The 14,532-nt window shown below is 46.5% G+C and overlaps 1 protein-coding gene across 2 annotated transcripts in view; it reads left to right on the forward strand.

Moving 5' to 3' along the window:
• The window catches only part of FAM193B (family with sequence similarity 193 member B), a 140,682-nt gene extending 131,112 nt beyond the window's left edge, over positions 1-9,570 (forward strand). For both annotated transcript variants that reach the window (XM_082257154.1, XM_082257155.1), the window contains exons 9-10: positions 2,230-2,305; positions 9,065-9,570. In XM_082257154.1, coding sequence (XP_082113280.1) covers positions 2,230-2,305; positions 9,065-9,161 — 173 coding nt within the window. In that variant the 3' untranslated portion in view covers positions 9,162-9,570. The remainder of the gene's footprint in view (positions 1-2,229; positions 2,306-9,064) is intronic.
• The last annotated feature ends 4,962 nt before the right edge of the window (positions 9,571-14,532 follow it).

The following is a 14,532-nucleotide window of genomic DNA, read 5'->3' on the forward strand; positions in this document are numbered from 1 at the left end:
GGATCTCTCCCCCCTTCTAAGTAGGACATCTACAAGCCGTTGGGGGAAACTCCGGTGATTAGGTCGCATGGTGCCACATGCGCCAATTCCAAAATCAAAAAGGTGACTAAAAAGTGGCAGACTTGTGTAATAATTGTCCACGTATAAATGGTACCCCTTACCGAATAAGGGTGACACCATGTCCCAAACAGTCTTGACGCTGCTGTAGTCTGGGCAGTCGGGGAGCTCAACATTGCTATCTTTTCCCTCGTAAATCTGGAAACTACTTGTATAGTCTGTTGCCCTGTCACAGAGCTTATACATCTTGACCCCATATCTGGCACGCTTGCTGGGGAGAATGTTTAAAATCAGGACGGCAGAAAATTTGATCAGGGACTCTTCAAGGCCAACAGCTTGTTGGGGCGCATACAAGCCTGCAAATTTTGGGTTGAAGTGATTTACGAGGGGCCGAATTTTGTGGAGCCGGTCATATCCAGAATCACCCTGAGGACGACAGAGTTCATTGTCATTGAAATGCATGAACCACAAGATTTGCTCGTATCTAGTCCTGGTCATGGCAGCAGAGAACACGGGCATATGATGAATTGGGTCAGTGGACCAATATGACCGCAACTCACGCTTTTTAGTAATGCCCATGAGGAGGGGCCCAGAAAGGTTTTAAATTCGGAAACAGTGATACATTTCAATGCAAATTCTCTGGCAAGGGTCAAATTTGGGTTTGCGCCAATGAATTTGATCGGCATATAAATTGCTTTGGTCCACAATAGATCTGTACAGATCTTCTGATAAAAAATGCTCATAAAAACCAAGGGGAGTAAGATCTGCTGTTTCTACCTGAATTCCGAGTTGGCCACTGAATGGGGCAAGTACAGGTGCTGCAGAAGCGGTGGGCTCCCAATCAGGATTTGTAAGGGCATCCGGAAGGACACTATGGGCTCTATCTGCCTGTCTTTGAATTCTTGGTGGCTGTGGGACACTACTTGTGCTAGCCACCGCACCAAATGAACTGCACTTATGGGACTCTACACGTCATTAAGTGTTACTGCAGTGCAGGTTTGTCTACGACCAGGATGTACTAGGCCGCTGGTGCTTGCCAGTTCACCAGAAGGTTGAGCAGCACTAGTACGGACACTCTGCTCCATACGAAAACCATGCGATTGTTGCAGCTCAGCAACTTGGGAACGGTGTTGGGTATGTCTGACCTTAGCAGGGACCACTTCTTCGTCGTCAGAGCTATCTGTCAGGGTGCTGCTGCTCTACAGGTTCGAATACTGAGCCTGATTTTGACAGAGAGTCTTCCCCATCGCTTTCATCTGTCATGCTCCGCATCATTTAGGCCTCTTCACTAGTGTAGCTCTGTTTGTTTGGACATTTTGGCCAATAAATTTATACGTACCTAGTGTGACTCACAGGTAAAAAAAAAGCACCTGGTTGTCATGGACTGTTTGAACCGCTACCAAAAAAATTGAATTGCTAGTTCTAGTAGAGATCAGGCCTGACTGCTAACACTGCGGTTTTCGTGCTGTGTAAAGGAAGTGACAGTGATCTGCTGATACTGTACTTCTTGGGGGCTGGGTAGAGGGACTAAACTATTGGGGACGCTAGTATAGTTCTGATCTGATCAAAGATCTTGATCCGTTGAGACACTATACTAGTAATGTAGGTGTTTAGTGTGCGTGTGTGTGTCTGCCAATCAAAGGGTTAAAATGTATTACTGAATATGTGGCGGGCAATCTGACGCTATCCTGGATTGATGCTAACTGATGTCACCCGTGACACTAATACAGCGAAAAAAGATCTGTACACTAGAATAATGACACTGACAGGGCAGTGAAGGGGTTAACTAGGGGTGATAAGGGGGTTAAATCTTAATTAGGGAATATATGGCGGGTACCCTAAACTGATCTGGGACTTGCGCCAACTACCACTAACTGCTGCTCACACTAACTGGCGTCACCAGTGACACTAATACAGTGATCAGTAAAAAAAAAAACTGTACACTCTGTGTATGGATTAGATGTTTACTTTCTACATAGTTATAGAGGAATTTAACAGACAACCAGATAGTTAAATGTGAGTGTGTCCAGCTTTAGAGATTTAAACTGGCTTTAAAGCTTCTTGTTTTGAGTTACAAGGCTAAATGAGTCAATAAACTGAATCTCTCCAATTTTACATTTTCCCTAACCCTATTCTGTTGTTTTTTAAGTAAAAACCTTTCTCTGCTTGTAGATGATGTGTTCCTTCCCAAGGATGTAGACAGCATGGAAATGGATGAGACTGATCGAGAAGTAGAATATTTCAAGAGGTGAGATGTGAGAACTGTTTTTGCATTGTGTTTGTATCGAGGTCTGGCTGAAATTACTGTACAACTCAGCATGTTTACACTGAGTCTCTTTAGGGTTGCTTAATATGTGTTGTGAACACTGAACAGTGTGTATTATGTTTAAACAATCCTTTCTCTATCGCTCATTGACAGACGTAGTCCTCGGTGATACAGCACCTTCGGGTTATGTTGCCTCCACAGGAGCAGGACTAGACAGGAAATTAAAATGCTCTGGCCACACCCTAGGGGCAGTCCCAGAGGGTATATCCTCTCTCTCTGCCTCAGCAAATCAGTTATTTTCTGTCTAGTTAGGAGTAAGGACCTAGATACCTTGCTGGGATCTTCGGTCCTGGCAAGATTTTTTTCTTAAAAGATTTTTTAGACAGCTTTTTTTCTCCAGTGTTCCTGTGAGATCTTCAAGCAAGAAAGCTGAACTGGGCGACGGGCTGGATGTTGAGATCCGGTGGTCACCCCAGTTCAGCCTACGAGCGCGTGCAGGCCATAGCTCCGCGCTGGGTCGGCCGCGACAAAGTCCCATTAAGGGACTGACCCCGCGAGTTAAACGTCTCGCTGAAACGCCAAAGACCATGAGTCACGGCGTCCATATCGGTCGACAGCCCTCCCGCCCCGGTGGAGAGGGGTACTGTCATGAGTTGGTGCCCGCCTGGTTCCGGTATGGTGAGTAGTATGTTCCCCCTTTTCCCCTGACGGGTCTTGTGGTGAACGCGGGCCCCTCTCTGTATAGTAAGATAGAGTCCCCCTCTATCCTATAACATAACACAGATCCCCCTACTTTGAGTGTGATTTTATGTGCAAAGAGCCAGGAGGCTTGGTTTGGGAGCTAACAATCTAATTGTATACATGTTTAAAAGATTGTAATCAGTGGCATTCTGGGTATCTTACTGTGATAAGAATAAGGTACCTACCAGTCAGAAGCCACGGACATGTAGACTGCCTTCCTAAATCAGATCTCCAGCTATAAGCAGGCCTTCCGAACGGCCATGCGGTCCGCCAGGGCCGGTACCGCCAACCACGCCAAATCCCCATGCAGAGAGAGTGTTGTGTGCCCTGCAGCACACCCCTATTCAGTACAGGCCGCCGCCATTTTTTTTTGCTGGATTGCACGAGCCGCCATTTTGGCGTAGCCTCGTGTCTCCAGCATGGGGGCGGCCATGTTTGAGGTGATCCAAACACCTCGTGGAGCTAGGGGAGGCACCGGAAGGCGTGCAGAGGGGCGGAGCCGCCTCCTTTCTTCCTGGGCAGCCAGCCAAAAGACTTTCCTGTTTGTCAAGACAGCGCTGTAACCTGTTGCAGTTAAACTCTGAGCATCAAGTGGTGAGCCTGGGGGTCTATCTCTCTCTCTCTCGATCGATAGGGATCCCTAGCAGGTAACACTAAGGGGCTTTTGTGGCGCTGGGGGTCTGAAAAAAAAAAAAAAAAAAAAATTTATTTTTGAATTATATTATCCAGGAAGTAACTGGAATTATCATGGACCCTGCCACACATATTCCCCCACCTGTTTCCCTCGAGGGGGCCACGGGACCCGCCGGTGCACAGAGTGTAGAGGCATTTACAGCAATTTTGGAGTCTATGGTGGCTCGGGTGGAGGCGGCCTGTCAGGGACGGGGGTCAAGGAAGCGACCCCCGCCTACCCCTATACTATCTGACACCTCTGACTCAGATTCAGAGATGGTCTCTGCAGTTGCAGGTCCTTCTGCAAGGGCTGTTACCTCAGGTAAAGCTCCCTCAGACAGTGAGGAGGACGTTTCTTCTCCCGCTATAATTCAGGAAGAAGCATTGGTGGACGCACTAGTTGTGGCAGTGCAGGAAACCTTAAAACTTGAGGTTTTACCGGCAGAGGCAACTGAAACAGATTCCTTTTGGTACTAACAAGCCCATCAAAACGGTGAAGGTTTTTCCTGTACCCAAGTGTTTTGGTAATAAGATTAAAGGAGAATGGGAGCATTCTAAACGTACCTTTACTATTTCCAAGCGTATTGCTAGACGCTATCCGTTTGAGGAATCCATCATTAAGAAATGGACGGTACCACCAGTGGTGGATCCACCTATTTCCAGGCTGAATAAAGCCACGGTTATCCCAGTGGAGGACACTTCGTCCTTTAAGGATCCGGTGGATCGAAAGATGGAAGCAGAGTCCCGCACCATCTTCTCTCTGATAGGGTCAGCATTTAGACCAGTAATTGTTATTGGTCTAGTTTCCCAGACACTTACGGAATGGGCGAGAATGGTACGCCAAGACCTTAGGGGAAAAGATATTCCCCAGGAGACATCTGATTTGATGGAACAGATTATACAAGGGCTACAGTTTATCTGTGACGCAGCCTTGGACACTACTCCCCTATTAGGGCATGCATCTATGTCAGCGGTTATCCTCAGACGTGTGCTGTGGTTAAAATGCTGGTCAGCTGACCTAGGTTCCAAAAAGACCTTGACAAATCTCCCCTTTCAGGGGAATCGTCTATTTGGGGCCACCCTAGATGAAATCATTAAGGATGCCACTGGGGGCAAGAGCACTTTTTTGCCACAGGCTGCTAAAGCTAAGGGACCTCGCAACAAGCGAGGACCTTTCTTTACCGCCCATAAAGGGCGCCCGGCTGGAACAAGCGGGAAAGGCAAGACTCCTCCAGGAGGGTTCAAGAAGGGCTGGTCGGACAAACAGAGGACCAACTCAGCCAAACCCGAAGCAAAGGAGTACACAGCCTGAAGGTGCGCCCCCACCCGGTTTCAGGGTGGGGGGACGTTTTCACCGGTATTCAGGACATTAGATCGAGCATCAACTACTACTACCGGTGTGATTCTTCCCTTCCAACATTTAAGTACTACAGGAAGCGGTAGTTACCGTTCCCTGAATAGATCTTTTCCTTTACCTTTTCCTAAGATTAGTCCCAATGCCTCACAGGAATCGGATCTGGTTGACCAGACAGGCCAAGAAGCCTCTAGTCGGGTGACTTCGGTCCCTGAGGTTCAACCAGAAAAGATCACCCTTCCTGATAACAATCAGGTATCTGATAAATGTGTGGGAACAGAAAACGACCAGACTTTCTCGGATGGTCGGGGCCAGATACCTCTAGGGACGCCTGGTTCAGATCCAATCAGCGCCAGTGGTCCTAGAAATTCTAGGCTGGCCTCGTCAAGCCGGCCTGGCCGACTTGGACATGCTAGTCGCAGACGTTCCGTGGGAACTTCGTCTCAGGGAGTGTCTGTGGTCTCTAGGACCAATTTACCATCGTGCTTTACAGTCGCTGGTTTTAATGGCCTGGCCATTGAGACCCAAGTACTGAAGGACAGAGGTTTGTCTGCTTCAGTCATTCCTACCCTTATTAAAGCAAGGAAAGCGACTTCCAGCAAGGTCTATTATCACACATGGAAGACTTATATTGCGTGGTGCGAATCTTTAGGATTTCCTCCACGTACCTATTCGGTGACTCGAATATTGGCTTTTTTGCAAAAAGGGGTTGAGCAGAAACTAGCCTTGAGCACCATCAAGGGTCAAGTTTCAGCATTAGCAATCTTCTTTCAGAAACCTTTAGCTACCAAGTCCTTGGTGCGGAATTTCATCCAGGGGGTGCGGCACCTGGCTCCACCAGTCCGCGCGCCCTTACCGCCCTGGGATCTTAATTTAGTTTTGTCGGTTCTACAGAAACCTCCCTTTGAAAACATCAGGGAGATTCCCTTGCTTACTTTATCCCAGAAGGTGGCCTTCTTGGTGGCTATCACTTCTGCTCGCAGGGTGTCAGAGCTGGCTGCATTATCATGCCAGTCCCCATACCTAGTGATTCATAGGGATAAGGTAGTACTTCATCCTAAGCCATCCTTTCTTCCTAAGGTGGTTTCAGATTTTCATCTGAATGAAGATATTGTACTACCTTCCTTGTGTCCTCAGCCCAAGCATCATCGGGAACATGCGTTGCATTCCTTAGATGTGGTTCGGGCAATCAGGGTATACCTGAAAGCTACGGAATCATTCCGTAAGACGGATTCACTTTTTGTGATCACGGATGGCCCCAGAAAGGGTTTGCCTGCATCTGCCGCGACCATTGCCAAATGGATTAGACAGACGGTGGTACAGGCTTATTCTATTAAGGGTCAGAGTCCTCCGTTCCCTGTTAGGGCGCACTCCACTCGAGCGCTCAGTACTTCCTGGGCCTTTCGCCATCAGGCGTCAGTGGTCCAGGTATGTAAGGCGGCCACCTGGTCGTCGGTACATACCTTTACAAAATTCTATAAAATTGATGTGACGGCATCGGCGGATGCCTCATTTGGCCGCAAGGTTTTGCAGGCCGCAATTTGAGGAGACCGGTGGTCTACCTCGAGGGTTTTTTTCTGTTTTTGTTGAGTCTCATCATTAAGAATGAGCATTGTAAACTTCTAGTTGCCACCGGTTGGGCCTTCTAGATTGGGATTTGATTTTCATTTTCCCACCCCTCATTTGTGATACTGCTCTGGGACGTCCCGAAGGTGCTGTATCACCGAGGACTACGTCTGTCAATGAGCGCTAGAGAAAAATGGATTTTTGTAAAATCTTACCGTAAAATCCTTTTCTCTTAGCTCATTGACAGACGTAGTCCCCGCCCCTCTGTTTTTGAGTTGGGTTGGGTTAAAATCTCTAAAGACTGCTTTGTGACATAACTGATTTGCTGAGGCAGAGAGAGAGAGGATATACCCTCTGGGACTGCCCCTAGGGTGTGGCCAGAGCATTTTAATTTCCTGTCTAGTCCTGCTCCTGTGGAGGCAACATAACCCGAAGGTGCTGTATCACCGAGGACTACGTCTGTCAATGAGCTAAGAGAAAAGGATTTTACGGTAAGATTTTACAAAAATCCATTTTTTTTTTTTTTTTTAAACCAAACATGTTATTCTTACCTGCTCTATGCAGTTGGTTTTGCACAGAGCAGCCCGATCCTCTTCTTCTCTGGTCCTTCTTCAGTTTTCTTGGCCCCTCCCTCCTGTTAAGTGCCCCCACAGCAAGCATTGCTATGGGGGCACCCGAGCTGAGTCACAGCTCCCTGTGTCCATACAGGCACGGAGCAGCGACCTAGCCCCGCCCCTCTCTCCCTTGATTGGCTGAATTTTTTTGATTGACAGCAGCGGGAGCCAGTCGCCCTTACGCTGCTTTCTCAGCCAATGAGGAGGGGAGTTCCAGGCAGCTGAGGCACTCCTGCAACATCGCTGGATAAAGACAGGCTCAGGTAAGCATTAGGGGGGCTGAAGAGGGCTGCTGCACTCAGGTTTTTTTATCTTAATACATAGAATGCATTAAGATAAAAAAAAAACCTTCTTCCTTTACAATCCCTTTAACTTGTGCTCCATGGAAGTATCCAGGAAGGCATATGAGAGCTTCTATTTCTTTTACGGCTTTTTATGTCCTTGGAGAGAATCTTTTCACTTACTGTTTGATCGCTAGGACTGGAAATGTGGAGAAGTCTGCCAGATGACTGTACTTACCCAGTTCACACTCCATTGCTATACCACTTGTTTCCTTTGTGGCCCAGTATCGGTCCTCTTTAAAGTTAAGTGACACCCAGTATCCAGGTCGCCACAGCACCAGGCGTGAGCAACTTCTGACTCCAAAGACAGCCAATTCTGCTTTAACCAGTGGCGGAACTACAAGGGTCACAAAGGTAGCATTTGCGTCCTCGCCAGGGCATTCTGCCACCATTGTGGAGGGGGTCCCCAAGACAGCTGTAACAACTTTTGGCACTGGGCTCCACTCCTGTCAGCTGCGCCTGCCTTCCTGTGGCATCTGCCTTCCCTGGCAGTGCCACTTCCCCTCCCCTCCCATCCTTCTTCCTCAGTGATCTCTTTTGCATTCCATTTATTGGTTCCTGGAACCGCTAGCAGCCAGTGACTACTCGGCTCCGCCCATCAAATCCGGCTCCCAGCTTCAGACACTTACTGGCTTGCAGCTGGTCCTGAGTCCCGCTGGTAAGGCAATCTATTTCCAGAGGCACTGATATAAAAGGAGGGGGGGGTCTTTCTGATCTAATGAAGGTCTCTAAGGGGGAGGGGCATGGATATAGGGAAACTAAGCTAATGGGGGGTCTTCAAGGAGATCAGAGCCTCCCCCCCCCCCATATCCGCATCACCCCCTTAGAAATCTCCCATTGTTTTAGTCACTTTATATCAGCACCCCCCATACAGACCCCCATTACATCAGAGTCCTTTTATATTTCCACCGCCCTTAGAGACTCCCCCCCCCCCCCCAATTAGATCAGAGTCCCTTTATATGAGCACCCCCTTTAGAGATCCCCGCCATTAGATCTGAGTCCCTCTATATGAGCACCCCCCTTAGAGACCCCCTACTAGATCAGTCTCTTTATTTTAGCATCCCCCTTAGAGACCCCCCCCCCATTAGTGTCTCTTCATATTAGCACAATGGTTGGCCATCTCCGTCGCCAAAAACAAAGCCCTGCCAGTCCAAGAAAACTGGCCCCAACTTTTTTAGCTGGCTCCTAGATTCAAAGCAAATTCATCAAGTCCTGATTTAACACACTCTTGTGATCCAAGGATGTTATAGACCAGTCACGTTGCCCTTGTATCAGAGGGAAAAGGTATCAGAGAATTGCCCCATCGTTGCATGGCTCCATTTTCTGCAGCTTTTGAGACCCGTTCATTGCTGGAAAAGAATAGACCCCATGGTTAGACAGGTGACTTGTTGGTATTATGCTTTGACAAAAATAGTCTCAAACTGCAATAATTTTCTATATTTTTCCTTCCTAGGTTCTGTCTGGACTCTGCCAAGCAGACGCGGCAAAAAGTGGCTGTTAACTGGACCAACTTTAGCCTGAAGAAAACCACTTCCAATGTGGCACAATGATGCCTGCACTTCCTACATTTCCCCTCTCTTCTAATGTCACCAGTACACTTGTTTTAACAAGTTTTCTGACCTCTGGTTCCCCACTGCTCCATTTTGCACACTTTCACAAGCTGTTCAAGGGTTTTTAATACTGCGTCTCAACTGCCCTTTTTTTATTTGTATTTTTTTCTATCACGGCCAACAGCATTTTATAGCTCTTGTATTCAGGTCCTCATTGTTGGCATCACACATGGCATGAAATCTGTTTTGCATCACTCCCCTACATTGAAGTGGCATGGACAATATTTGTATGTTGAGAATGAATCCTACATGCCATAATGCCTGGAATGTCTACGTTCACTATTTCTCCATAAATTATAAAGCCCAGCTTCTCAAGTTAATAGCGCATCCACTACAATAGGATCACACAGGGAACAAGAAAAAATTAATTTATGAGAAACGCACAGATTAGGACTAGTTTAATTTTGGAGGTTGCGTTATGAAATCTAAACACTACATTGAAATCACAACAGTTAATTACTTGAGCTGCTAGGGTATTTTATTTTATTTTTTTAATCAAAGAAACAGTTCCTGCATCCAGGTCCTATAGAGAGGCCAGCAGGTAACACTTTCCCCTTTTTATTCCCTGCAACAGGGACTGGCAACAAAGCTGTGGACAAGCCATAAAAATAGATATGCTTTTGGCAGCTTGAAAGTCTTCAGTTAGTGTGTCTTTTCATAGTGCTTGGTTCTGCAACTGTTTTGAGTGCATTTGGTCTTAGAGAGACTTTTAGAGGCTTTTTTTTGTCTTACGGACTTCAGACTTTAAAGAAGCTGTAGACTTTAAAACTAGGGAGGGGTAGCAGATAAAATTGACTGGTAGGAACAACAAATCTAACAAGCCTCATCACCACTATCAAGATGTTTATATCATCTAATTTTTGTAATTGGTCTTTGTTTCCTTTCTTAACCTGAAGCATGCTTTCTACCTGTGTAGGAAGATGGTTCTTCCTCACTCAGAAAATGTAAATTGTGGTTACACCAATGTACAGGGAGCCTTAACAATCTGAACTGCTTTCCACTCCCCTTCCTGATTGCTGGGTCCTGAAATATCTGCCAAACTAATTTAAATCTCATAAATTATTGGATTTTAGATACCACAATATTCCATAAACCCATTAGAATAACTATGTCTTTATGAAGTTAGAGATGTCTAACATCTTGCTTGTCAGTCCTGTTTGGAGGACTGTAGGAGCATACGCCTGCATTTTTTAAATCTGTTACTGTATCCTTTAATCCTATCCTTTATCAAGCACTTGCATCACTTCTGTTCCTCCACTGTGCGTCTTGTGTGAAGCCTTCAGAAGGGTGCATTGGGGAAGGTACTTCGCCATATTAACCAGAGCACCTTTTAATAGCCCCCCCCCCCTCCTCTGCTAGGTGTATTTCCCATGCATTGTCTTTTACCAACCAAAATAATGTATCTGGCTACAGTAGAGCGAGACAGAAATAATATGTCTTATTTCTTTATTTTCCTCTGTAATTTTTTCATGTTATTATTTTTTACCTGACAGCTGGTGCTATGCTCGAATACACCATGGGATTCTGGACTTTATAAGCAGGATAAGCAGGTCCAGTTCTCTGGATTCGGCATTGGATTTTATTAACGTTCTGTTCGCCAAGTGTATATTGGCTTTGCTGTGTTTTTGTTTTCATTTTTTTATTATTTACTTTTTATACTGTGAAAATCTTTCATTCAGAAAGATTAAAATGACATTTGACACAGGTGAAATGGAGTCTAGTCTCTTTGTCTTATACGGTTAGTAGATTTTCCCTTTGTTGTTATGGTTTAGCTAGTGTATTCAATTCTCTATATACCCATTTCCTTTTATATCTAAACACAGACACACATCTCTCGTATATTAACACTAGTCACTGTTTTCGGTAGCCAGTGTTAAGCCGGCCATATACGGTTCAAATCTCGGTTAGGTCAGCAAGGACTGGCTGAGATTTGAACTACGTATGGGCAGGCTGATTGTACTCATGTTGACCGATCCATCAATTAAGGGAACAGCCAGCCTGTCCGATTTTTCATGTGATTAAAAAAAATCACTGCGCGAACCCATGGTATGTATGTGAGCCACTCAAGCTGCTAGGAAGTGTAGACCTATGCCTGCTGCGGTTAGTGCTGGCTGGGAAGGAGCCCGCCCACACTCCAGACAATGACAGATAAGAGCTGAAGATTCTGGGAGCCACACATCAGAACAAGACCTGCTGTGTGTATACATGCGCCAGTCTCAGCCTGGATCCTCGCCCAGGCCACGCCCCCCAATGTGTTTCACTCTTGGGTAGCTCCCATGGGCAGAGTGAAATGCATTGGAGGTGTGGCTTGGAAGGGGTCCAGGCTGAGACTGCCACTTGTCTACACACAGCAGGTCTTGTTCTGATGTGCGGCTCCCGGGATCTTCAGCTCCTAAAAATCACTGCGTTCTCCCGGCGGGGACAGCTACCCCCGCTGGGAGAATACAAAAGCTCTAGAAAATGTGTATGATTGTGATATCCGTGAAAACCAACTTACATATTTTAAATGTTTCTGGTGTCACCCGGTATCTTCTTTCTGTGGTTAACTTCACACTCTTTGACCTTATGATAAGTTAAAAACTCCTTCCTTTGCCTTCATTACAATGACTATAGGTTCCCTAGTACTTGGTTCCTCAGCTTGTTTGGAGCATTACTTTGTCAGGATGAAGTTCTGTTAAGGCTCTTTCACACGGAGCGGACCGCATTGCGATCCGCTCCGGCACTTTTTTTTTTTTCACGGAGCGGATGACATTTGTGTCATCCGCTCCGTATGTCCGCATATCATCCCATCCGTTTGCGGATGATATACGGACATAATGTAAGTCTATGGGCATTGCGGATGACACCGCTGACATCCGATTTTCCTTCCTTCCTGTTTTTTGAACGGAGGAAAAATAGGGTTCTGTTCCGCTCCAAAAAACGGAACAGAACTGAAAGGAAGAAAATCAGATGTCAGCGGATGGTATTCCGCTGACATCCGCAATGCCATTGACTTACGTTATGTCCGTAAATCATCCGCAAAAAAATAGGATGATTTGCGGACATACGGAGCGCCCGTGTGAAAGGGCCCTTAGACTGGTAAGGCCTGTGTGTATTTCACAAAGGGAATGGTAAGGCCTGTGTGTATTTCACAAAGGGAATGGTAAGGCCTGTGTGTATTTCACAAAGGGAATGGTAGACTATAGGTTTTGTGTTTGCATCCACATATTACAACCATGGAGCATACACTAATAATGCTGAAAGGGATGCAAAATATATCTGAAGGTAAATTAAAAGGTGGTCAGGCAGTGTAGCCAGAGGCATTCCTGAAAAACCGACAACTATCTTCTTCCTTTACTACCTAAAATAATATATTTGCTTTTCAAAACACTGGAGGTGATTTACTAAAACTGGAGTGTGCAAAATCTGGGGCATCTCAGCTTAGAAACCAATCAACTTTCAGGTCTGCTGTGAAAGCCTAATTGAGCAAGCTGGGGTTAGAAGCTAATTGGCTACCATGCACAGCTGCACCAGATTCTCCAGTTTTCTTCTTTTTTTTAAAGCAGACCTTTCATGCCAAACAGAAGGTTCACTTCTATGCCAGTCCTCTGCCCCCTTGCACAAATGCCCCCCCCCCCCAACAAGAAAAATAAAAAAAACCCGGGTTCAGTCTCTGAAGCCTCAAGGGAGATCCCTATGGGTACTGGGGTATGCTCTGTAGTAAGTATTCGGGTTCTGTTTTTCGGGGGGTTCAACATGGTTTTATTAATAGCTTAAAGCCATTTGTTTGTGTGGGAGGGGGGTTGCAAAAAAGCTGACCTGTATAACCAACGTTGATAATGTATGAAAAAGTGTAAGTATAGTTTATTTAGCTCATATATTGTCAATGCATTGTTTTGTTTGATGCAGTAATGTTTTTATGCTTGCGACCAGCCCTGTACATCAATAGAGTTGTTTATCTTTCTGTACCAGCTTTGAGCTGCATACAGGCAGCCTATATAAGTGAATGGGTATGCTTTGGTTGTACTGACTCGCCTACAATGCCTAGTTTGGCAGAAATGCAGGGATAGGTGCACTGGCCCAGACGCACAGACTCTGCATCGGTTATCCTGTTTTCCCCTTCCACAAATTCATACTTTCCTTCAATTTTACGGTCATGGCTCCACTCTTTGTTTACATCCAACTCCAGAAGACTTCACTGTGATGCCCCCACCTGCACGTATCAGCTGGAATGCAACTGCGCATATGAGACTGCTTTGAACGAGGCCACCATGGATACCCAGGACCCTCATTGATGATCTCACCCAGGGATTCGTGGGCTGGAGGGGCCTTACTTGCTCCTGTAGGGAGCTTTCTCATGTGGAAGAAACATCCTGTTCTGGAAAGTATCCAGCATCAATCCCAGGTATTCAAGATGTTGGGACAGTTCTCAAACCAATTTTTTTATGCCAGTAAATACCTTCGATAGCCCACTTCCTCTTTCTTGACTGGTCATTAGCCTAGGCTTAGGCTAATGACCTCATACACAGCTTCCTCGTGAGGGTTTGCCAGCAAAGGAGGGAGGGATGAGTCCTAGGAAAGCCCAGCAAAGCCGCAGTGCTGGAGGGGACTGGATGGGGGTAGAGAGACCGGGAGACTGCAGCGATCCAGGAGTATTCATCAAGAGAGGAGAAATGTGCAGGCAAGCAGTGGTGTGTGTGTGTGTATATATAATATATATATAACTCAGTGCTAAGTAGATTAACCACTTGCTACCTGCCCGCCGTCAAATGACGGCGGAGCGGTGTAGCTATTGTTCTGGGATGGTGTCCTATGACGGCGCACCAGAACAGCCTCTCTCGCGCGCCCCCGCGATCATGACCGCACCGTGTTGCTAGGACACGGCGCGACCGCGATCTTGGTAAAGAGTCAATGACATGACTCTTTACCCATGTCATCGGCTGTGTCCAATCACAGCTGGTCACATGTAAATGAGGAAGTGCCGGTATTCGGCTCTCCTCGCCTCACACTGTCAGTGTGTGAGGCGAGGAGAGCCGATCAGCGACTCCTCCTCATAGGGGAGACAAGTACAAGTAATCAAGGCACTGAACATCGGTGCCCTGATTAAACAAAATGTAAATAAAGTGCCAATTAGTGCCTGCCATCAGTGCCCATCGTGCTGCCAGTCAGTGCCCATCAGTGTCTGCTCATCTAGGCACTAATGGACACTGACTGGCAGCACTGTAGGCACTGATGGTGCTGCCCTTCAGTGTGGCCTATCAGTGCCACCCATCAGTGCAGCATATTAGTACCCCCTCATCAGTGCCACCTCATCAGCCCACATCAGTGAAGG

This window comes from Pelophylax lessonae (assembly GCF_965119305.1).
Source record: "Pelophylax lessonae genome assembly, chromosome: 4".
NCBI lineage: Eukaryota > Metazoa > Chordata > Amphibia > Anura > Ranidae > Pelophylax > Pelophylax lessonae.